Raw genomic sequence first — 24,643 nt, forward strand, 5'->3', positions numbered from 1 at the left:
GCTCTTCAGAATGTCACCTAATATACAAGCTTACTTGTGCTGTTTCATACAGAGAAAATTTTTTTCCTAAATGCTCCATGAATGGATTTAGCTTTCTCAAATAAAAATAGTTTACATTAAAGGTATTTTCTTTGACTAGCTTAGAAGTTCCCAAACTGTACACAGAGACACCCCTGAACACTACAGAAAACCCTCAAGATTGCTCTGGATATTTTACATCAGTTTCAATATCAGATTTACTGCATTCCTCTGGGGTGATATCATAGTTTGAAAGGTTGTTGTTTCTTTGAAAAGTAGTACTTTCTGAAATCATGTCAGCAGGAAGGGAAATGGCAGTGTTTGGGTGGAATGAAAGGCTAGAGGACTTGAGCAAGGCCCCGAAAGCTCACATATCCCATTTGCATATACTGCGGGGACTTGGAATAATTTTACTTCTTTTTCAATTAGTATGTATTTTTTTTCTAAAACTTACATCAAATTGTAAAGATGGTACTCATTAAGTTGTTTAGACCTACTTGCTATAAAACAGAACTGTTAGGCATTTGCTACGATGCCATGAAAAAATAACAAAGTGTAAAGGTTCTGTGAACTGAGCAAGTTTCAGATCCTCTGCACTAGAAAGAGTTGCCTAGCTCTAAAATGAATATACTCTTCTTAAGCATTTAAGAATACATCAGTCTTAAATTTTCATTGTTTTCAAAATAGCACTTCAGTTACAGAGCAATTCATGTGAAGTCTCAAAAAACTCAGTTACACTGCGCTTTGTGCTACAGGACACAAATGATGTGCGCTAGCTTCTCAGGGTGGGGAAACAAATGCCAGTTCCTTATGTTAGTAAATCAGTAAAATCAGTTATCCAACTCTTATTGCCTATTTTGGAAGTTCAAAGAGGAATGTGTAGATCCCTTTGGGGTGAACGAAAGTTGATTTTTTTTTTTTATACTGTCCTGGCAATGGTAGTACAATTCTAACAAGTCTGGGTAATGGATGTTTCAAATGGGACAATGGAAGGACTCAAAAGATTTATTTTAGGAGAGACAAATCATTTTGTATGACTGAGGTCTGGACATTTGTTGAGGAAAATGGAGGTTACAGCTGGTTTGCTGTGTACGCTGAAGTGCTGTTGTGCAGGGTTGAGTGCTGGGTGTGAGGCATTTGGATTTAATTTACTAGGAAAAGAAGAATGATTAGGGTGATTAATCTGTCAGCAGGACATGGGATGATTGAATCAAGGAGAGGGGAGAGGCATGGAGAGCTTTTGGGATGGGAACGATGGATTTTGTTTTATGTATTCGTATTTCAAAGGATCTAAGTTAAAGAGCACATTTTTGTTTAGCATTAACTAAAGGCTGTAAAAAGAACTTGTCATTCCTAAGGGAGGGGCACCTTTTAATACTTTGTATTTCTATGGTAATATATTAATACAATGTAAATATGCTTAAATTCATACTCCAACGTCCTGCACTGTGTTACATTTCTGATTTAATTCTTGGAGTCTTGGAGTTTTATCATTCCAACCTAAAGATGAGAACAACCTAAAGATAAGATGATAAACTGCCCAAAGCCCCACAGTTCACAAAGACACAGTTTGTAAAACTTAAAAATAAGTATACTAGGAAGTCTGGAGGGTGTTTGCACCAAAAACTCCAAGCACGGTGAATGAGAAGGAAGGAAAGGAGGGAGAGGTGCCATCTGTCTGAATTGCAGGGAATTGACTTAGCCGTCTCCTCGGGTCTCATGAAGGTATAGTCACTTGACCTGATTACAGCTCCATTTATGTTACTTTTTTCAGACCATTCCTGATCCCTAATACTAACTTCAAGACCACAGACACTAATGTTTATTGATAGCTATCTTTCATTTATGTGTATTCCTGAAAACTGTTTGATTGTTGTTGATTTTTTATTTAAAATTTTAATTAAACTGTTTGTATGTTTGTGTGCACATAAGTTCAGGTGCCTGTAGAGACTAGTAACTCAATCCCCCTGGAACTCATGACACAGGTCCATGTAAGCTGCCCAGTGTAGGTGCTGGGAAATGTGCAAGAGCAGCACACACTCTTCGGGACTGAGCCATCTCCCCAGTCTCTGTAGCCTTGTGTGTGTGTGTGTGTGTGTGTGTGTGTGTGTGTGTGTGTGTGTGTGTGTGTTTACATTATACCTACAACTTCAAAGTGTGTTTCCGTTTGCTGTGCATTCTCCTTACATTTTCCCCCAAACAGACTTCTAGGATATCCCTTTTCTAGGATATCTCATACTCTCTTTCAGCAAAACAAAGGTAAATATTCACATATGTTAACCTCCTAAGATCAATATTCCTTTCTGCCTCTCACTTTACGTCTTTGTGTTGGTTTGTTGGTTGGCTGGTTGGTTGGTTGGTTGGTTGGTTGGTTGGTTGGTTGGTTGGTTGGTTGTTCGTGTGTTTGTATTTGAGGGACTTACATATGGTAAAAGAAAATTGACTTCATTCATGGTAGACATGGTATACTTAAAGTTGCTGGTATTTTAATCCTTGAAAAGATTTAGATATATGAGGAATAGGTGGTGGCATTTGTGCTTTCTACAGGCTGCACAGGCGGAAAGAGAGCGCAATTATTCTCTTCTGTTCCTTTGACACATTGCGTTTAGTATACGGTGGCAAAGAGCATTCGCTAGTGTGTTTGTTGTAACTTTCTTTTAGCAGTTCTGTTGCTGTCATTCATGAAATATCGCATATCATAATATCATAATTATAAAGGGTCTTTCTGTGTAACAGCCCTAGCTGCCCTAGAATTAACTCTTATAGAACAGGCTGGCTTCGAACTCACAGAAATCTGACTATCTCTGCCTCCCGAGTGCTGGGATTAAAGGCTACCACCAGCCATCCTGTTTATACATTATCTTAATGGTTGTCAAAGCCAATATTCTCCTTACAGCAATGAATAGACTATGGTTTGTTGTAATTTGTACTTGATCTCTCCCACCCCTAGAGGAAATGTATTTTACACTCTCTGGGAGATTCACAAAATAAAGGATCTACTAAGAAGAAGAAAACATGTCATCTGGGTGTTATATTTGTTATTTTTTACTTATAACTTACTCGTTCTCACAACTGTGTCCTCCAGCTGATGTCACTATGGCACTGAAAACAGGCTCACTGTATTCTTTAAAGCAGACAACAGCGGCACATCTTGAGACAGGCATCTGCCATCTGAGTTCTTCCCTCTGTAGTGCTAGTCCAGGCTTCCTGTGACTCTGTTGTTCTTTTTCCTTTCCTTTTTTTAAGCATACAATTTTTTTTGTTCCCTTCTGTTTCTGTAAAGAGTGGCATATATTTACTAACGCTGCTAATCACAAATTTAGCATTTCCCGTTTTAGCCTTAAGCAAGAAGAAATGTAGACTTACCCTTAGCTGTTTATCTGCTCTTGAGTCTTATTAATTGAATATATTCTCAGTATTTATAAATACCGTCTGATTGTATAAGTATTTATTTCACTAGAACAAAATAATTCTACTTTTAATGTTTTTAATCTCAAGCATAATTATCTCCAGTTTTTAAAATAAATTATTAGCAATATGTAAATTTTCATACCTAGATTTCACCGTTCCTACTCTTCGTGCATTCCCTTCTCATCATTTCTTTTTTTTAATAAAAAGAGAAGGTTTATTTTTACTTTGTGTATGGCTGCTTTGCTTACATGCGTGTTAGTAGTGCACCATGTGCCTGCCTGGTGCCCATGAAGCATCAGCTCTCCTGGAACTGGAGTTGCTGACGTTTGTGAGCTACCATGTGAGCACTGGGAATTGAACCAGGGCTCTTCAGAAACCTCTGAGCCATCTCTCCAGCCCCATCATCATTTCTTTATTTTACCATTGATGTAATAATTTCTAATCACACTTATAGTGTGTGTGTGTGTGTGTGTGTGTGTGTGTGTGTATATATATATATAACTTTTGTCTTATCTCTTATGGAATAAGATAATAATTTTTCCTTTACTCCTTAGTGTTCATCTTTTGTAATGTCTTCAAAAATACTCCCTAAAACAACATTTTTCTCTAGATATGTTATAAACTACATATAAAATTTAATTATAATAGCAACAGCACAAAACTCAAGTCCAAATGGGTCAAATAAAACCAGCTGCTGCCCACCTCACAGAAGAGAAAGTGGAAGTCGCCTTGAATGCATGGGCACAGGAGACCGCCTCCTATATATAACACCAGCTGCACAGACACTGAGATCAACAGTTAATAAATGGGGCCTCCTGAAGCTGAGAAGCTTCCGTAAGGCAAAGAACACAGTCAGTAAGACAAAATAGCAGCCTACAGATTGGGAAAAGGTCTTCATACAGTCCCACTTCTGACAGAGGGCTGATCTCCAAAATATACAAAGAATTCAAGAAACTAGATATCAAAATACCAAATAATCTAATTATAAAATGGGGTATAGATCTAAACAGAATTCTCAACCTAGGAATCTTAAATGGCTGGAAGACACTTAAGGAAATGTTCAACATCCTTAGTCATCAGAGAAATGCAAATCAAAATGCTCCTAAATTCCATCTTATACCTGTCAGAATGGCTAAGATTAAAAACACTGATGACAGCTTATGCTGGAGAGGATGTGGAGTAAGGAGAACACTCTTCCATTACTGGTGGGAGTGCAAAACTTCTACAACCACTTTGGAAATCAGTATGGTGGTTTCTCAGAAAATGAGGAATCAGTCTATCTCAAGACCCAGCAATACCACTCTTGGGCATATAACCAAAGGATGCACACTCATACCACAAGGACATTTGCTCAACCATGTTTATTCATTATTATGGCATTATTCATAATAGCCAGAACCTGGAAAAAACAACCTAGATGTCCCTCAACCAATGAATGGATGAAGAAAATACGGTACATTTGCACAGTGGAGTGCCCGTCATTTATCATCATCTGTGTCCTGGCAGTGCTAAGCATGCATGGGCAGCCCGTGTATGGCAGTCCTCCAGTCGTGCTTATCCTGGGCAGTCCTAAATGCTGTGTTATTGTCGTGCCCTTGAGGGTCTTTTGTTGTTGTTTTGTTTTGTTTTGTTTTGTTTTTGAGACAGGGTTTCACTGTAGCTTTGGAGCCCATCCTGGAACAGGCTGGCCTTGTAGACCAGGCTGGCTAGGAACTCACAGAGATCGGCCTGCCTCTGCCTCCCAAGTGCTGGGATTAAGGTGTGCACCACCACCGCTTGTTTAGTCTCGGCCCCACCTTTCACCATCTTAAACATTGAGTATTGTTTCTTTAATTGTTGGAGAAGAGCCTGTGTTAGTATGAATTTCTTCTGGGGGAGACAAGCTGCAGACTGGCCTAAGAGTAATCATGTAACCTAGGGTAGCCTGAAACTCCCAATGCTCCATGCCCTCTATTCTTCAGGTTCTTTACAAAGTTTATGAATCTGAGTTGCCTGTGTTCCCAGTCTTCTGTTTGTTTCCCCTTCTCCTGGGATCAGGACAAAATAAATGAGGATTTTAATATTTCTAAAGCAAATTATTCTTTTAGTTCTTAAGTTAGAAATAATTTCACACTTCAAAAGTATGGTATTTTCTTTTGTTACAGATTTTCTATGTATTTTTAAAACTTTTAATCGATGTAGAATTCATATGGCTATGTAATTGTTGGCAATGGGGGTAGGGGAACCCTAAATTACAAGTTCTTACCATTCAGCCAAATTCAGTGCTTGCAAGCTCTTTCTGTGTAAGCTGCAAAAAGATGCTGACCCACTCAACTACCTCCACATGCATTTTATGCCTGACAGTATAAAATAGTATTGTCTGTTTCTGCCCTGTTTAGGGTGCCCTGATTAGGGTGTTTTATGTTAACATAAACAAAGGCCTCCTTCCCACCTGTTTGTAGTACCCACCATTTAGAGTCGTAGTCATTCCGTGTACTTCTATGCTTTGTTTCTGAAAAGGCCTCACTTAGCCAAGGCTGGCTTGAACGTTCTGTGAAGCAAATAGTGAATTTGTGCTCCTAAAACCTGCTTCAGCCTCCTGAGTGCTAGGATTGCAGACATGCAACACCTCACCTCTTCTGGGTTTTTTTTTCTTTCTTTGTTTTTGTTTGGTTGGTTTTGGTTTTTTGTTTTATTTTGTTTTTGTGGTTTTTGAGATGGGGTTTCTGTAACTTTGAACCCTATCCTGGAACTAGCTCTTATAGACCAACCAGGCTGGCCTCGAATTCACAGAGATCTGCCTGCCTCTGCCTCCCGAGTGCTGGGATTAAAGGTGTGCACCATCACTGCCTAGCTTCTGTTTTCTTTTGAATCAATAAAATCTTATACTTACTTAGGTGTCTGTGTATACATACACATTTCATACCTCAAATACTTATTAATGGATGTAATTAAAAGCTTACATTCTTAGGTAAAATCATTTATAAAGGACCTCAAATAATGACTGAATTAAACACCAGTAAAGAGAAAAAACTGTTTCCCTTTCTCTTCATCCAGTCCTCGTTTTTACTGTGTTTCAGATTCTCTACCAAATGCCTGAAAGTTATAAAGGCAAGCTTTGCTAAAATGATCTTTGGTTTTACCTAGTCTTTCACTCCTATCTTCCTGGGTTTTGTTTTATTTTCCATTGTAATGAATAAAGATAGCCCCTTCATTTTCAGTCCTGATTAGTGCTTTTTCAACCTGTAAGAGAATATACTGTGTTTTGGGTTATTTCCAGGGACCGACATGTAGCGGTAACTGTGTAAACAGACATCATTAACTACAAAATCCTAAGACTTTGCCAGGTATATAGAGTATTTTTCTAAAGCATAGACATATAGACTTTCGGCTTATTTTTATTACAAACCTGATGTGAACCAAACAGTTCTTTTTGTGGCAGTAATGTTTTTATTCTGTGTCATGCTGTAGGCTGGAACACGTGCCTTAGCAAAGGCTATAAATCTAGGAAGAAAAGTTATGGTTGGCATGCATTGTAACAGTCTTTGCAATCTAACAGAACACAAATCCCAATGTTTTTAAATTCTCTATTTATTTTACAAAGTAAGAAAATATTTTTAAATAGAATTAAATTGTACATTTCCTACTTATTTAGAAGCTAATCTTTTGCCTTTTCTTTATAAAATTAACAGAAATCAAATATGTATCCATGTTACAATACTATTATGTTATGTTTTAAAGTAAAACACATACAGCATACATTAATTTGGAATCAAGCCAAATTTAGACTAGCGGCATACTGGTCTGTGACTTAAATTACAATCATATGTATTTGCGTACAGATCAAATTTTCAGTCTGAAGTTGGTGAGAAGCCTAATTATTTGACCAGGTTACTATTTATATAGACCATCCTGTGGCTGTCTGGTTAATCCACAGCTGGCAGAATGCTAACTCTGAGAGGTTTCTATTTCATGCTATAACAGCTTATAGAAAAGTAAGAGGAGGAGCTTGAAACTCTTCTCAAAAGACTAAAGCAGCAGGTCCATACACACTGCCACAGAGACGATGCTGTAGAAAACGCTCCATTAGCTCAGGTAGACTGTTTCAGTGGGTGTCCCCATCATGGTCTTGACCTCTTTGCTTATATTCTCATTCCTCCCACTCTTCGACTGGACTTTGGGAACTCAGCCCAGTGTTCCTCTGTGTGTCTCTGCATTCTGTTTCCATCCGTTGCTGAATGAAGGTTCTATGGTGATATTTAAGATAGTCATCAGTCTAAGTACCGGGCAAGGCCAGTTCAGGCCCCCTCTCCTCTGTTCCTTAGGGTCTTAACTGGGGTCATTCCTCTGGATTCCTGGGAATTTCTAGAGCCAGGATTCTTGCTAGCCCCATAATGGCTCCCTTAATCAAACTATCTCTTTCTTGCTCTCAATCTCTGTCCTTCCTCCATCTCCACTCTCCCATACCCTCAAATTCTCCTTCCCCCTCTGTATTCCCACTCCTCTTTTCTTTCTACCCTCCCTTTGCTCCCCTACTCCCATGCTCCCAATTTTGTCAGGCGATCTTGTCTATTTCCCCTTTCCAGGTGAATCTCTGTATGTTTTTCTTAGGGTTCACCTTATACTTAGCGTCTCTAGGATCATAGCCTTGCAGCTATGCTGGTGGCTGCAAAGCCACAGGCAAACAGCTTTTGTGAATTCATACCCCAAAAGTTGGGCACCCCATGTAGCACAATAAAAACCCAGAATCAGACACTGGGAATGAAGCTGAAGATCAGAAAAACAAAGCAGCCAAGCCACTAGAGAGTTCTTACCTCTACCAAGGCTCAGACAAAGCGGTGATCCCGTCCTGAGCGTGACTGCAGACTGCAGACTGCAGTGCTCTCCACCAGACCTCAGACTGCAGTGAGCTCCTGTCTCCTCCTGCCTACCTTTATACCTCTCTCTGCCCAGCCACACTCCTGTCTCCCCCTCCCTGGTGCTGGGACTAAAGGTATATGACTTTGTACGAGTTCTGTTTCTCTTTTTAGACAGATTAAATCTAGTGTAGCCTAGGGTGGCCTTGAGTCCTGGGGCTAAAGGTGTGTGCCACCACTCCCTGGCCTCTAATGGCTTAGCTCTGCACTCTGATCTTCAGGCAAGCTTATTTATTAAAAACAAATTAAATATCACTACACCTGTGTCTTTCCTTTCAGACAACAGTACATATAATAGAGGTGCACTTTGTTGGATTTTTGTTAATGTATTTATTTCATTCCAGTTTGATTTATTTTAATTGTTGATATTTAAGTTGTCTGACCATAAAGATGCTTTATTTATGATATATTTCAGCTTAAAGCTATGGTATTGTATGTGAATGTAAATACAGATTTGGTGTTTTGCAAAAAAAGAAAGCAGAAATGCTCAGAATACAACTCTTCTTAATTACTGTCCTCTGAAGCTAGATATGGTGGCTCATGCCTGTTATCCAGCCTTTGAGAGAAGGAGACTACAGGGTTCCAAAGTTCCAGGAGCTCCATGGCAGACCTTATCTCAAATAAACAGATCAAAAAGAACATCCTCTCATCCCCAACTCTTTCATAAAAGAAAACCTTTTTCCCTAAGCTCTGGGGTATTCTATTAGGAATAATTTTTATCTAGGCTCATTACATAGAAGCTGTAAAACCTGAAAGATATTTCTCTGTTTTGATTTCAGAATTGTCTCTAAAATGAAAGCAATAAGGAGTGTGTACTCCATAGATTTTATAATAATTGCCAATTTGTAAAGTTTTAGTCTAATGCCTGGTACAGCAGAACCAATCAGTAAACTTCAGATGATTGATTGGTATTCCTTAGACTAATTCTCCCAGTCCTCCCAGCACTCTGCAGTGCTCTCAGACTAAGTGCCTTTCTAGTCAGCGGACCTGTCTGCTCAGCGCCTCTGCCTCTGTGATCCTGAGCACATAAGCAGCTTCTTGAAATTCCTGCTCATATTTCTCTGCCATTTTCTCCTTGATAACTTCCCTTTGTTCTCTCCTTTTCTGTCTTTCTGTCGTCTGTTCTCTTATTGGTCCATATTATCCTCTTTGGTAATTAGAACCATAACCTTCTTCTAACACATTACTCATGAGTTGAATATATTTATACAGATTTTGAGTAGTATGGCCACAACTGAAGAGTAAGACCAGATATTTTTAAAATTGTTTAAATTTCATCTTGAATTCTACTCTGCCTTTTACATATTAAACATTCTATAGGCCCCATACTCAGAACTCCAATGTGGCTTCCCTTTCCATAGCCAAATGCAGGTGTCATTTGTTGGTGGTATATTATTGCTCTCCAGTTGACTTTTCCTGCACTTTCCTCCAATCTGAGAGGGAAGCTCACTGCCTGCATTCCGTCCTCACTTCACCGCATGCTGCTCTCCAATGCATCCTGTCTATGAACTCCGCACGGATGCAGGTCCATCAGCTTCTCTTTGCTCACCTCTTCCTTCCTTACCACTTCCTTCAAGTTTAACTATATCTTTGCCTTTTTTCTTCTAGAAGGCATTAATATAAGCTAAGGAGATTTTTATCATGAGACATATAGATAAGCAGTATTTTAAAATGAAGCTTTCCTGAAATGAAGCTAATTAAAATAATTTTCATGTAGTCTTGGATTATTGTCTTATTATTTGAAAATTCTAACTAAAAATTAGTATTTAAAAAAATCTAGGCACTATGTCACCTGCATGTAATCTCCAGACCGCTGGAGCTCTCCAGGCCAGCCTTAGCTGACGTGGGGAGCACTTTCTCGAGGCTATAAAATAAAATGAAAGATAGTAGGTAAGTTATGCTCTACATAAACATTATTTTTAAATCGCCGACAGGATGTGGCAGTTTATAAGAAGCTAGAAGTATTTGATCTGCCTCCGTTTGTATTTCTCAAATTCAAATGTACTTCTGGGCTATTTTTCTTTCACAGGTTTCAAGAATTCTTTGGGAGTGTACATATATAATATAATATGAAATAAGTAGTGTTTCTTCTCTATAGTAACGGCATATATGAAGCGTGTAGCACTCACATGATGATTTTTCTTCTTAAATACAGCCGTTTTCTGCCTGGGACTTTTAATTTGTACAGGCATTGATATTTTCTATAGATTTCATTTATTCTCACCTAGACTAACTTTGTGGAAGTTCTAATTTTCTCTTCTTTTTTTTCTTTGCCCAGGGCTTTTTTCTTACAGTGTCCCCAGAGTCAGTATTGAAAGTGGCTCGCTATGCTGCTGAGAACAACAAGGTCTTCACTCTGAATTTGTCTGCACCGTTTATTAGCCAGTTCTTCAAGGGGTCCTTGATGGAAGTCATGCCTTACGTTGACATCCTCTTTGGGAATGAGACGGTGAGTTGCTTGAATGAATGAATGAACAAACGAACGAACGAAGTAGAGCCAGGTGTGGTAGTGCATGCCTTTCATCCCAAAATCCATGAGGCAGAGATAGGCACATGCTGTCTCTAAAACACAAAATGGAAAAGTAATCTAATGTTTCTGGTCTGTGTGTATGTTTAGGAATGCATAAGTAAAACCCTAAATTTGGGGTCAGTGTCCTTGGCGATTGTACAAGAGTCACCTAATGTAGATTTCTCTGTATTTCCTACAGAATACCTTCTTAGTAAAAAATAAATTTTTAAAAGATTAAATCATTGGCATTTAATTTACATATAGTAAAATTCACCCTTCCTACTCTAGATTCCTACACTTCTGCAAATGCATATGTGATCTGTAACTATGACCACAACCAAAATTGTCTTTAAAAAAAACTTTCCTCACTTTAAAATCTTCTGTCTGCCTATATTTAAAGTTAGTAAATTATGAGTAAATATTGATACTATAATTTATATTAAATTTATTACTGAGATTATTCTGGAAATATTTGTATTGTAGTTGAAAATGTTAAAGTAGAATTTCACTGTAAGTATTGCAGCTTCTTCTTTTAACCAGTGATGTATTTTCTCCCATTAAAAGTAAGAGAAACTAAAAATCCATAAAAATAAAATAGAAAAGGCTTTGACTGAGCTTTCTTGTGATGTTAGCAATATCGGTGAACTTCTATGAACATAGGAAGTTTTTGTGTAAAATGTTGTGTTACATTGATCGTCCTGCAAATTGTTCTGGTTCTAATATTTGCTTATACTAATTGATTTTATATGTCAGTAAACTAAGTGTGCAGTCTGCCTTAAAGAAACTTAGAAACTGACCTGGAAGTAATTTATGATTTCACCTGCGTGAAGACTGAAGGACTGATCTGTAGAAAGAATATCAAATGTGTGAGCATATGAAGACCAGCACCATCGAAAGAAGATGTTCCCTTCTTTACACATTAACTGTGTTAATTCTGTTTCTCATGCTCCAACCAAATACCAGACCGGAAACAACTTAAGGGTGGGAAGCTATATTTCAGCTGGGTAGTGAATCACGTCCATTGTGGCAGGGAGGTGTGGCATAGCTTATGGCAGTGGGAATGGTGAACAGGACTCCACACATCTCGAGATTAAGAAACAGAACAGGAGCTAGGTAGTGGTGCACACCTTAATCCCAGCACTCGGGAGGCAGAGGCAGGCGAATCTCTGAGTTTGAAGCCAGCCTGGTCTACAGAGTGAGTTCCAGGACAGGCTCCAAAGCTACAGAGAAATCTGTCCTTTTTTGATAAACAAAACAAACCAAAAAGAACAGGAGGAGGATGAAGAAAAAGAGAAAAAAAAAGAAAAAAGAAACAGAAAGTAAACTAAGTTATAGACCCAGTTCCTCCAGCTCAGTCTTTCCTCCTTTAGGCTCTACCAAAGGACCAAACAGCCAAACAAATGAGCCTGTGGGTGACAATTCATATCCAAATAAAAACATTATAACAATGACAAAAATTAGAAGTGAAAGACTTGAAGACTTAGAGATAGCTGCTGAAGTCTCATTTGACTAAAACCTGCATTTTTCCTACATGACTGTAGTGTGTGTGCATGTGTGTTTGTTTGTGTGTTTATATGATAGATTTTAAATTTTTCGTTCATATTTTATGTGTCTGAGTATTTTTGCCTCTGTGTATGACCATGCATCATGTGTGTCTGGTGAAGACCAGAAGATGAAGTTGGATCCCCTGGGTTTGGAGTTAAAGAAGGTTGTGAGCTGCCATGTGGTTGCTGGGAATTGAACTCAGGTCTTCTGGAAGAACAGCCAGTGCTGTTAACCACTGAGCCATCTCTCCAGCCCTCATGTTGTTTCCTGAAAGGTCAATGAAGTGAGTAGGAGATGTGTTGTTTTAGCCCTTTAAATAACATAGAGGAATATATCACCAGGATAGCATTCTGAGAGTCACTGTGGGGAAATAACATTCACCCTTTATAGTCTGGGGAAATTAGACTGGTAGTACATAAGTGCTCTTGACTCCAGGAAGACAAGCTAGGAACAGTGTTTAAAAAGTAAGTATGATTCCAAAGAGTGAGGCTTAAGGAGTAGATTGAGAAAATTGAATGCTGTCAGATTTGAAAGTGGGGATTGATAGTCACAGGGACCTTAATTAGGAAGAGAATGAAGATGGAACCTTTCAGATTACAAAGACAACTCTTTAGTGTAAGCTTGAATTGTTAAGTCCACAAAAGGAAATGAGTGGGGGAGGGTGACCCCATGGGTCCAGGTGCTTGCCACCAAACTTGGTGACCTGAGTGTGGTGCCCAAAACTCATAAGGTAGAAATAAGGAACTGACTACTCCAAGAATCGTCCTCTGATCTCCATGTGTGCAGCCTGGTATGCACATACCATAAATAAATGAGCAATCAAATGTATAAATGAAAGTTTAAAGGACAAAAGTTATGTATAAATACATTAATCAATGATTGGTGCTAAAAGTTTGGCAGACAAGAGACTTAGGGGAACAGAAAAAGAATAATCCCCAATATGACTATGTTTATAGAAAATGTTGGTGATATGTCTTCACTTTTTAGAAAAGAAGTGTATAAAGTACAATACAGTCAAAACTTAAAATATTAATTGGAATTATCAAAAATTCAGTACTTTTATGGCTAACAATGACAGAACACTCCTGTAACACATTACTAAAAATACAGATGCAGGAAGATAGCATGTCAAAGGCTAGCTTGAACTACAAAGAGAGACCTTGACTAACAAAAAAAATGTTTTTTGCTTCAACGAAAAACTGGAATGTGAAATGACACCCATATAATAGGAGACAATATTTATTAATCATTCTTAATAAGGGATTGCTATCCAAATATATAACTCAGTGACAACAAAAGAAACAATAAGCCAAATAAACAATTGTTAAAGAAACTGGGCATGCTGACATGTCATCATGCTAGAGGTTGAAGCTGAGGCCAGCCTGGGCTATGTACAGGTAGACTGTCTTCAAACACACTTGCATACATATATGTACACATGGGCACACACAACAGTCAAAGGACTTAAGTAAATAATTCTCCAACAAGAACTGTACAAATGGTCAATAAACATATGAAAAGACATTCAACATCTCTGATCATTAGAGAAACACAAATGGGCCTAAAATTAGACACTGCTTTACACCCATCAGAGTTATAACGAAACTGAAACCCTTGTGGATTGCTAGTCTGAATGTAATATATTAGTTTCTATGGAAAATAGTTTTAGATTTCCAAAAAATAGAATATACAATTATTACCATACACCCCCAATTCTACTTCTTAGCCTGTCCCAGAAGCTAAGAACGGACATGCAGGTGCTTGCACACCAGTGTTTATAGCATCATTATTCACAATAGCCAGAGGTAAAGGCAAAACAAATTTTGTTTAACTTATATCTTTACTCACTTTAATGGATGAGTGTTTTTTGCCTTGCGTTTACATCTGTTCCTCTTGTGGATGCCTGGCCCCTGCACAGGTCTGAAGAGGGTGTCAGATGCCCTAGAACAGGAGTCACAGACAGCTGTGAGCCACTGTATGGGTGCTGGGAATTGAACTGAGGTTCTCTGTAAGAACAACCAGTGCTCTTAATTTTTGAGCCATCTTTCCAGCCCTGGCAAAGCAAATTTTAATGAATAAAATTCAAATATACATAGAATGAAATATTACTCAAAGTCAAAGAAAAGAAACTTCCATATGTATGCTTTATGAACAAATCTTGAAAACATTCTGTAAAGCCAGGCATACCAAGCAACTATTGAAATTTTTTCTATAAGAATTCCACTTCATATGCTTGGGTACAGCTTAAGTTAGAGTACCTGATTAGCATGGGCAGCGCCCTGCATTCAAACGCAATAACATAGACTGGGTCAGGGTATAAGTAAATTCACAAACAATAGAACGGTGGTTTCCAGTGACCATGGGTTCGTATAGACAGTGCTGATGGTTACACAGAGCTGTAAATATACTTAATAGCACTAAATGGAGCACTTAAAATGTTAAGTTTTATCTTACACATAGTTGACCAATTTTTAAACATTGATTCTATAAGCTAGTAACATTGGATTAGTACTTAGTATCTATTATTAAATAATGTTTCCTAGAAGACAAAATTGTAAACTGCTACATGGCTGCTTGTCATATTGGACAACTTTTTCTTTTCTTTTTTTTATGAATCCTGTTTATTTTCATTCATTCTATTAAATGTATATGTACTGAGGCCTATTGTGGTAAACCAATAACCAACATAGTCAAAGTCCCTTGACTATGACAAAGTCTGTCATGGTGTGGGTTATCGAATAAAGGTGGCTACAGGATGACTAGATGTGCAGTATTTATTGAAGCAGATGCTAACGGTCTTCTGATAAATAAAGAGATTCCTAGCAGGGTGTGCAGTATTTAATCCTGTGCTTTACGCTGTGATTAGATAAAGCTACATTTGCTTATAATACAAAGGCAAATAATGCAACACTTAAATGATAGCCAGGTAAGTTGGATGTCAGAATTAGATTTTTAAATATTATTGGGCTAGAAATATCAGCTAAGGTGTTTCAGTTTAATAAGATGAATTAATAAAATGACACAGTATTTAATTACAAAGAGCAAGTAGGTTAATGTTTTATCTTTTGAACATATGATCCATTGTTCTACTTGAATACTTTAGTAATAAATAATAAATTGCCTTCCGTTCTTAAAGAAAACAAGCATTTTTGTTTTAAATATACACTGCAATAAAAAATATATTTCACAAGAAATATATATGTGTATGTATGTATTTACATGATTACTTTTCTTTCCTTTTTTCCCTCCCTTACCCTAACCCTCGAAAATATCTGCTTAATATTCGATTTCTAAAATGTTGATACTTAGCTAACATCGAACTTATTTAGCTTCTATTTTCTACTTGGTTGAAAGTAGAAACCTTTTCTGGAAAGGTTTGAAAATTAGCATGAATGATCTTTCCAGAAGTCTTAGTTAAAAATGAAAAGTTTAGCAAGCTGGACATAGTAGTGCATAACTAAACTGAAGCTTATGAGGTGGAGCAGGAGGACTGCAATCGATACCAGACTAGCCTGCACCGTGCTGCAAAACTTTGTCTAAAGATGAAAACCAGGTGCTGGAGAGTTGGCTCAGCAGTGGAGAGCACTGACTGCTTCTCTGGAGGACCTGGATTCAATTTCTTGAATCCACATTGTTTCTCACAACTGTCTATAACTCTTGTTCCAGAGAATCATATACCCTTTTAGACATTCATGCAGGCAAAACACCCATACACATAACATAAATAAGTAAAACCTTAGAAACAGTAAGTAAATCAAAACTAACTCATCCACCAACATTATCCCTTCACAGACAGTAGTGGGTGATCGCCATGAAACAAGTGGGAGACGCAAGTGCTGCAGCTGCCCCATTACTGCCTACAGCCTTTCACTCTTCCCTACGCTGCACCACCCTTCAACACAGTAGTGACCTCATTGTTACTTCATGTGGTGACTCCCAACCATAAAATTATTTTGTTGCTACCTCATAACTAATTTTGCTACTGTTAAGAATTATAATGTAAGTATTTTTGGCGATGGAGGTTTGGCAGGGGTGTGATGTACAGGTTGAGAACCACTGATGTAGGTAAAGTGAGTTACTAAGTGATGTGATATACTTTCTTATTGTATTGCAGTAAGAAATTCTTAGCAGGGCCTCGGAATGCAACTCAGTTGGTAGAGTGCTTGCCTGGCCACAGAAACCTCACAGGCCTGTACTCCAGCTACTTGGGAGGTTGAGGCAAGATTAGCAGTTCAAGGTCAGCCTGGGCTGCATGACTACCCTCTGAAAAGAGAGACAGGAAGGAAAGAAGGCAGGAAGGAACAAAGCTAATAGTCCCGCCATCTTCAAGTATGCGGTTCACTGGTGTTTGTGTGTCCTGCAGTGCTGCACAGCCCTTCATACAGTCCATGTGCATGACGTCTCCTTCACCCCAAGCAGAAGCTCTTTGCGTGTTAAGTAATGCTGTGGAACAAGTCTCTTGTATTTTAAATAAATGCTGATTGCCCAGTAGCCAGGCAGGAAGTAGAGGCGGGGCAATGAGAACAGGAGAATTCTGGGAAGAAAAAGAGTCTGCAGTCGTGACCCAGCCACAGAGGAAGCCAGAGAGCAAGATGTGACTGCCTTGCTGAAAAAAGCACCAAGCCACGTGGCTAACACAGACAGGAGTTATGGGCTAATGGATGTAATGAGAAGCCTGAGCTAATAGGCCAATCAGTTTATAATTAATGTAGACCTCTGTATTTCTTTAGGACTGAACAACTGCAGGACCAGGTGAAACAGAAACCTCAGTCAACGAAGTAATAACTCCAACCCATTTTCTGTCTTCCCAGCCCATGGCAGTCACTTTTTACCTGTTTGCACATACCAAGTACCTCATACAATTAGCTTCATTTAATGATTATCTGACATCTCTGTCTTATTTCCCACAATGTTTTCCAAGTTTGTCCGTGTTATAGAATGTCTTAGAAGTTCATTGTTTTCTAAAGTTGAATAATCTTTCTCTTTCTCTGTGTCTTCCCCAAGACACTTCCCACTAGGTTTTTACAAGGGGTCAGACAATGTCTTACATGGTCTAGGCAAGCACACTTGTCTGTCCTGAACCCTTTTCGCTGAGATTCAGAAATGCACAGAGACATGTTTCTCCTTTCTCAATTAAAAATATTTAGTAAGCCATTGTGATGTCTCATGAGACTGAGACAGGATGATTGCCATGAGTTCAAGGCCATCTTATGATGTAGACCAAAACCCTGCCTTAAAAAATAAGCAAAACATGTAGAAATTAATAAATAATTAAATAAACAAAGTCTTTGGTAACTCTGTTACATTTTGTTTTCTACATTTAAATGAAATGCTTAGATTCGTAAGTTATACTGACTGAAGTAGTTTGAAATTTCAATAATACATAAATTCTTTAAATATAATTTTTAAATTTATTTTTATATCTTCATTTAAACAGTTTCCTTCAGCACTATCATTTCTTTACTAAATTCACATTCAGTCAACTTAATAAAGGAGGGCATTCTACACGTAGATAATTATAAATTATATCTATTGATGCCAGCACATGGTAACTGCTTTGTACTCATTGTCTACTTGTACATGATTAAAGAACTTGATTGTTCTTGTTTTTCATTATTATTCAATTAATAAGTTTTTGAATAGAGTCATTTTGAAAATGGTTCTTAAGAGTAATACCTTTCAAGGTTCCCTAATCACTAGATAATTAACCTGCCAGCATTAAGTACACTCAACTTTGCCTCAGGATGCTTAGCTCTCAAATAAGGTCAATTATCTCCTGATAATGACTACTCTGTCAAGAGTTACCACTCCATTCCACAGTAAAGCATCACATCACCCATACAGTGTGCCATAAGATAGTTGAGATAGAAAATACAGCTTGAAATTGTGCAGAACAGCTCCGTCGAATTGTTTCATACGTATTAAGAATAATACATTGTTTATTAACCTCCCCCTTTTTGACTCTGACAGATGATTTCATTTTATAAAGATATTCCATCAATCCTTTTCTGGTAATTTTCTTGCCTTACCATTTCTTTACAGAGAATCTGTGTTAAACCTTTTAACTTCATAAAGTATAGTGCAGGAAAGCCAAGATTATTTCTTTCCTATGTGGTCGTTTGACTCTTGTTGTTAAGACAGGTTTTTACTCCATAGCCTAGCTGGCCTTGAACTGGAGCTACTCCAGACCCAGCATCCAAGGTGCTAGTATTAAAGGTGCACACCACCCTGCCAGACTGCTTGCTCTCGCTCCTCTCCTCCCCTCCCTTCCCCCTCTCTCCCCCTGAGTGGTTTATCAATAAATGAATTACAAAATGGAAGAAAATTCCTCAGTTTGTTGGTGTGGTTTTCAGTTACTGAGAAGTTGCTAGTCATATTCGGGTACTAACAAGGCTGAAATGACCAAGAAGACAAGTATTATTTGATACATCAGAACATTTTGAAAAAAGTAAAATTGTCTTTAGGCTTTGAGCCATATCTTCTAAACCTAATGATAGCTTTAAGAAAGGGTATCACACCACTGAGGGAGCAGGCCCGAGCCAGCAACCTCCACCAAAGCAGGCCTGAAGCAGTGACCTCCACAGGAACAGGTACAAGAAGGGAGTAGGCCCAAGCCAGAGACCTCTGAAGCACTGGGTGGTGTGAATCAGTGACCTCTGAGGTAGCAGCCTTGAGCCAGTGACTTCCGCCAGAGCAGGCCTGAGACAGCAACCTCTGCTGGAGCAGACCCATGGCAGCAACGTCAGTGAGAGCAGGCCGGGACAACCCCCACAACAACACCCTCACCCTTCCCACCCCAGGGAGACCCCAGGGAGTGCTGAGCAACCTCCAGGAACACAGAGTGACTGGAACCATGGCCCTGAAGGTACCACGAGGAGCAACCGTCTGAGCCTTGGATCCACAGACCCCTAGAAGATTGATCACCAGAGACACAGACAGCCCCAACTACACCAATCAGAAGAAAAGATGGGTAGACAGGATAAGAACACACTCAACACCACAAAGAGCAACAAGACACTAATAAAAACTAGTGGACCTTCAAAAGCAAGACTTGAACAACCAAATATAGATGAAGCAGAAAATGACCTAAAAAATTACTTCAGGAGAATAATTGAGGCCCTTAAAGAGGAAATGAAAAATTCTCTCAAAGAAATGGAGGAAAAGACAAAGAAAAAATTGAAAGAAATCAACAAATCTCTTATAGAAAACCAAGAAAAAGCTATCAAACAGGTGAAAGAAACATTTAAAGACTTGAAACCCGAAATAGAGACAATAAAATATAAACGGGGCAAGTATAGAAACAGAAATTGTGGGGGGAAAAAAAGATCAGGAACCACAAATGCAAGCATAAAGAGCATAATACAAGAGATGGAACAGAGAATCTCAAGCACTGAAGATACAATAGAAGAAATAGACTCATTGGTTAGAGAAAGCATTAAGTCTAACAAAAGCTTAACACAAAATATCCAGGAAATGTGGGACACCATGAAAAGACCAAATCTAAGAATAATAGGTATAGAAGGAGAAGTCCAATTCAAAAGCACAGAAAAGAAAAACTAATACTAATATTCATCAAATTGCTCCACACAAGAGAAACAGAATGAATATTACCAAATTCTTTTTATGAGGCTACAATTATCCTGATACCCAAGCCACATAAAGACTTTACTAAGAAAAAGAATGACAGACCAATTTCACTTATGAACATTGATCCAAAGATACTCAATAAAATACTGGCAAACCAAATCCAAGAACACATCAAAGAAAATCATCCACCATGATCAAGTCAGCTTCATCCCAGAGATGCAGGGATGGTTCAACATACGAAAATTTGTCAATGTAATCCACTATATAAACAATCTAAAAAGAAGACCACATGATCATTTCATTAGATGCTGAAAAAGCCTTCAACAAAATACAACATCCCTTCATGATAAAGGTCTTAGAGAGAGCTGGGATACAAGGAACATACCTAAACATAATAAAGGCAATGTACAACAAGCCAACAGCCAACATCAAACTAAATAGAGAGAAACTTCCAGCAATCCCATTGAAATCAGGAACAAGACAAGGTTGTCCACTCTCTCCATATCTATTATAGTGCTTGAGGTCCTAGCTAGAGCAATAAGACAACAAAAGTAGATCAAGGAGTTACAAATCGGGAAACAAGTCAAACTGTCACTATTTAGCAGTTTTCAAATCTTACATAAATCTTAGGTTAGTTTACATAAACGATCCCAAAAATTCTACCCAGGAACCTCTACAACTTTAAACACCTTCAGTAATGTAGCAGGATACAAGATTAACTCAAAAACATCAGTAGTCCTCATACACAGATGATAAATGGGCTGAGAAAGAAATCAGAGAAACATCACCCTTCAAAATAGCCACAAATAGCATAAAATATTTCAGAGTAACTCTTAACCAGGCAAGTGGAAAACTTGTAGGACAAGAACTTTAAGTCTTTGAAGAAAAAAATTGAAGAAGACACCAGAAAGTAGAAAGATATCTCATGCTCTTGGGTAGACAGAATTAGCATAGTAAAAATGGCAATCTTACCAAAAGCAAGCTATAGATTCAATGCAATGCGCATAAAAATCCCAGCAAAATTCTTCACAAACATAGAAAGAATGGTACTCAACTTCATATGAAAAAGCAAAAAACTCAGGATAGCCAAGACCATCCTGCACAATAAAAGAACTTCTAGAGGCATCACAATCCCTGACTTCAAACTCTACCACAAAGCTATAGTGCTGAAAACAACCTGGTATTGGCATAAAAACAGACATGAAGGCCAGTGGAACCCAATAGAAGACCCTGATATCAATCCACATATCTTCAAACACCTCATCTTTGATAAAGAAGCAAAAAATATCAAATGGAAAAAAGAAACCGTATTTAACAAGTGGTGCTGGCATAACTGGATATCAACATATAGAAAAATGAAAATAAATCCATATCTATCACCATGCTCAAAACTCAAGTCCAAATGGATCAAAGACCTCAACATAAAGCCAGCCACACTGAACCTCATAGAGAAAGTGGGAAGTACACTTGAACACAGGAAACCACTTTCTAAATATAACCCTAGTAGCATAGACACTGAGAAACAACTAATAAATGGGACCTCCTGAAACTGAAAAGTATCTGTAAAGCAAAGGGTACGGTCAACAAGACAAAATGGCAACCTACAGAATGGGAAAAAGATCTTCATCAACTGTTGTCTGAGGTTTTGTGTCCTGCCCAGTTCCCGCAGTCATTAAGACCCAAAAAAGTCACACTGAATACAGACCACTGTCTCACACCAATCAACCCCACATCAGAAAGAGGGCTGATCTCCAAATTATACAAAGAACTCAAGAAATTGGACACCAAAAGATCACATAATCCAATAAAATAAAGTGGGGTACAGACCTAAATAGAGAACTCTCAACAAAGGAATCTTAAGAATCCTGAAAGACACTTAAGGATATGCTTAACATCCTTAGCCATCAGAGAAATGCAAATCACAACAACTCTGAGATTCCATCTTACACCTGTAAGAATGGCCAAGATCAAAAACACTGATGACAACTTATGCTGAAGAGGTTGTGGGGAAAAGGGAACATTTCTGCATTGCTGGTGGGAATGCAAGCTGGTACAACCCCTTTGTATGTCAGTTTGGCAATTTCTCAGAAAATTAGGAAACAAACTACCTCAAGACCAAATAATATCACTTTTGGGTATATAACCAAAGGATGATCAATTGTACCACAAGGACATGTGCTCAACTATGTTCATAGCAGCATTGTTTGTCATAGCGAGAACCTGGAAACAACCTAAATTCCCCTCGACTGAAGAATGGATAAGCAAAACGTGGAACGTTTATACAATGGAGTACTATACAACAGAAAAAAAATAACATCTTGAAATTTTCAGGCAAATGGATGGATCTAGAAAACATTGAGTGAGGTAACCCAGACCCAGAAAGGCAAATACCGTATGTACTCACCCATAAGTGGCTTTTAGACATAAAGCAAAGAAAAACCAGCCTATAATTCTCCCTTTCTTTTGTTTGTTTAGTTTTCTTGTTGGTGTTGTTTACTTTAGCCTTGGAATGTATTGTCAAAATAATATTTTTCCTAACTACATTAGATTTACTGTGTAAGCCTTGTCTATGGTTCTGAACATCATGAGTACAAACATTTATTCTGAAGCCTCATACCGATCACCCCTCACCTACCTCCTTCCACATTCTCCCAGAGTTCACACCTGTGTTGTCTTGATTGTTCGCCTCAGATTCACCATATAGCTGATGACAACCTTGAACTCCTGACTCTTCTGTCTCTACCCACCAGTTCTGTGGTGCTGGGGACTGACCCTAGGGCTTCATGCTACTGGACAAGAATTCTATCTACTGAGCTACATTTCCAACTCTAAACTTGTTTCTTGATCTCAGTAATTTCTAGCTCATATTCATATTTTTCTTTAAACACATTTCTTTGTTTCATAGAAGGCTACACACTATATATTCTCTTTATACTTAGTTTTCTTCCAAGAATGTCCTGAAGAACCTTCCATTAAGTCTCTATTTTTTTGAAAAGTCTAATGGTTCTCCATTGTGTGAACACACTGTAGTTGACCCAGTTGCTTTCTTATATGTGAGCATTTAAGGTATTCCCAGAATTTCACAGGAAAAAAAAAAGTCTTTCACTAAATAACAGTGTGTGTCTGTATTAATAGAAGTACTATAAAAGGTATTTCTTCAGGGAAAGTTCCTAGAAATGAGAATGATGAATCAAATAACAGCACATGCATCGCTTTCTTGACAATACCAGATTCCTCTCCAAAAGAACTGTATGTATTTTCACTCTTGAGCTGCAATGCAAATGGAATGCATGTTTCTGGTTTCCTTTCGTTTTGGTTTTGCAATGCTGGAGATCAGAGCCAGGGCCTGGAGCATCCTAGGCAAGAGCTCAGTCAAAGCTACGTTCCTTCTCCTCTTGTGAGGTCATTTGAATGTTTGATTATCAACCGCTTATAAAGCATAGCCATCAAATATAATTCATTAGAATGGTAAAATGTCACTTTATTTCCAAAATATTAGTTGCTGTTATGAAAATTAAACTGAATTAAGACTAATTTTCTGCCCTTCCTAACCAATTCATTTCTATAATATAATAAAAAATAATGCAAGAGATTAAAAAATGGTCATTTCTTTAGGGCATAAACTTTAAAGACTCATTTCTTCTGTGTTTATTTTATTAAAACATTGCATGAATATGAAAAAGAATCACTATCCCATTTTCTGGCCCTCCATCTCATATGCCAATCTCCCTGTCCTTGTCCTAACCCTCTCATCTATGTTTGGCAAAAGTCGTCCTCTTGCCACCACGCTGCACCATGAAGTCAGCTTTGATGGTGATTCTGTTCTCTGTGTGGTATACTGCTATGCTGTTTTACAACTACTTTAATTACTCGGTCATCTGTTTTCTGTGACACAGGAATATGTTCATCCCTAACACTGACTTTCATGCTTAATTATCTAATAAGTAGCAAGGATTACTAAGCATTTAAAGGATGCATGAATTTGCTCGTCCTTTTTTGGAAGATTTTAAACTTCCTTAAATTTTAAAAACACTTGTTTGAAGTATCTGAGATGTTATGATTATTCTTTGTTATGCAAATGGTATTTTGCTTTTGTGTTTGCTCTTAATTTTTAAAAAATTGTGTGTGTGTGAGAGAGAGAGAGAGAGAGAGAGAGAGAGACAGAGAGACAGAGAGACAGAGAGAAAGAGAACATACTAAGGTCTGCATGTGAAGGTTAAAGAACAACTTTGGGAATTGATTCCTTTCTTTCCTTGTTGGCTGGAATTATGCTTTAGACTGTAATGAAACCCCTGAAATAATTTAGATAGTAAAATACCAATTCTTTTTGACAGCCTTATATATTTTATGTAACAAAATTAAATTTAATCTCTAAGCTTTGGATATTTATTCACTGTAAATTCATGCCTTAATTTTCCTTTCATGAAATAGGTATATATTGGATAGGCCTTTGGGTAGATTTTTAAATTTGATGATGCCCTAAAGTTACTTCAGAATAGTGAGAAAAAGTGGGAAAATGTTCATCTCTGTCATTTTTAAAGATTAACAAATAGACACAATACTTTCTCAATCCTCTACATTGTATTGTCGGGTATTAATTAATATGTACAAAGTATATTTGTATGTGTGTGTGCTTTTTTTGTCTTTTACCAGGGGCCTTCCTTGCACATGCTAGGCA

The 24,643-nt window shown here is 37.9% G+C and overlaps 1 protein-coding gene across 2 annotated transcripts in view; it reads left to right on the top strand.

Annotated features, from left to right (window-relative positions):
• The window catches only part of Adk (adenosine kinase), a 387,740-nt gene that overhangs the window by 255,331 nt on the left and 107,766 nt on the right, over positions 1–24,643 (top strand). For both annotated transcript variants that reach the window (XM_038309653.1, XM_038309654.2), the window contains exon 7: positions 10,603–10,773. In XM_038309653.1, coding sequence (XP_038165581.1) covers positions 10,603–10,773 — 171 coding nt within the window. The remainder of the gene's footprint in view (positions 1–10,602; positions 10,774–24,643) is intronic.

This window comes from Arvicola amphibius, chromosome 13 (assembly GCF_903992535.2).
Source record: "Arvicola amphibius chromosome 13, mArvAmp1.2, whole genome shotgun sequence".
NCBI classification, from domain to species: Eukaryota; Metazoa; Chordata; class Mammalia; order Rodentia; family Cricetidae; genus Arvicola; species Arvicola amphibius.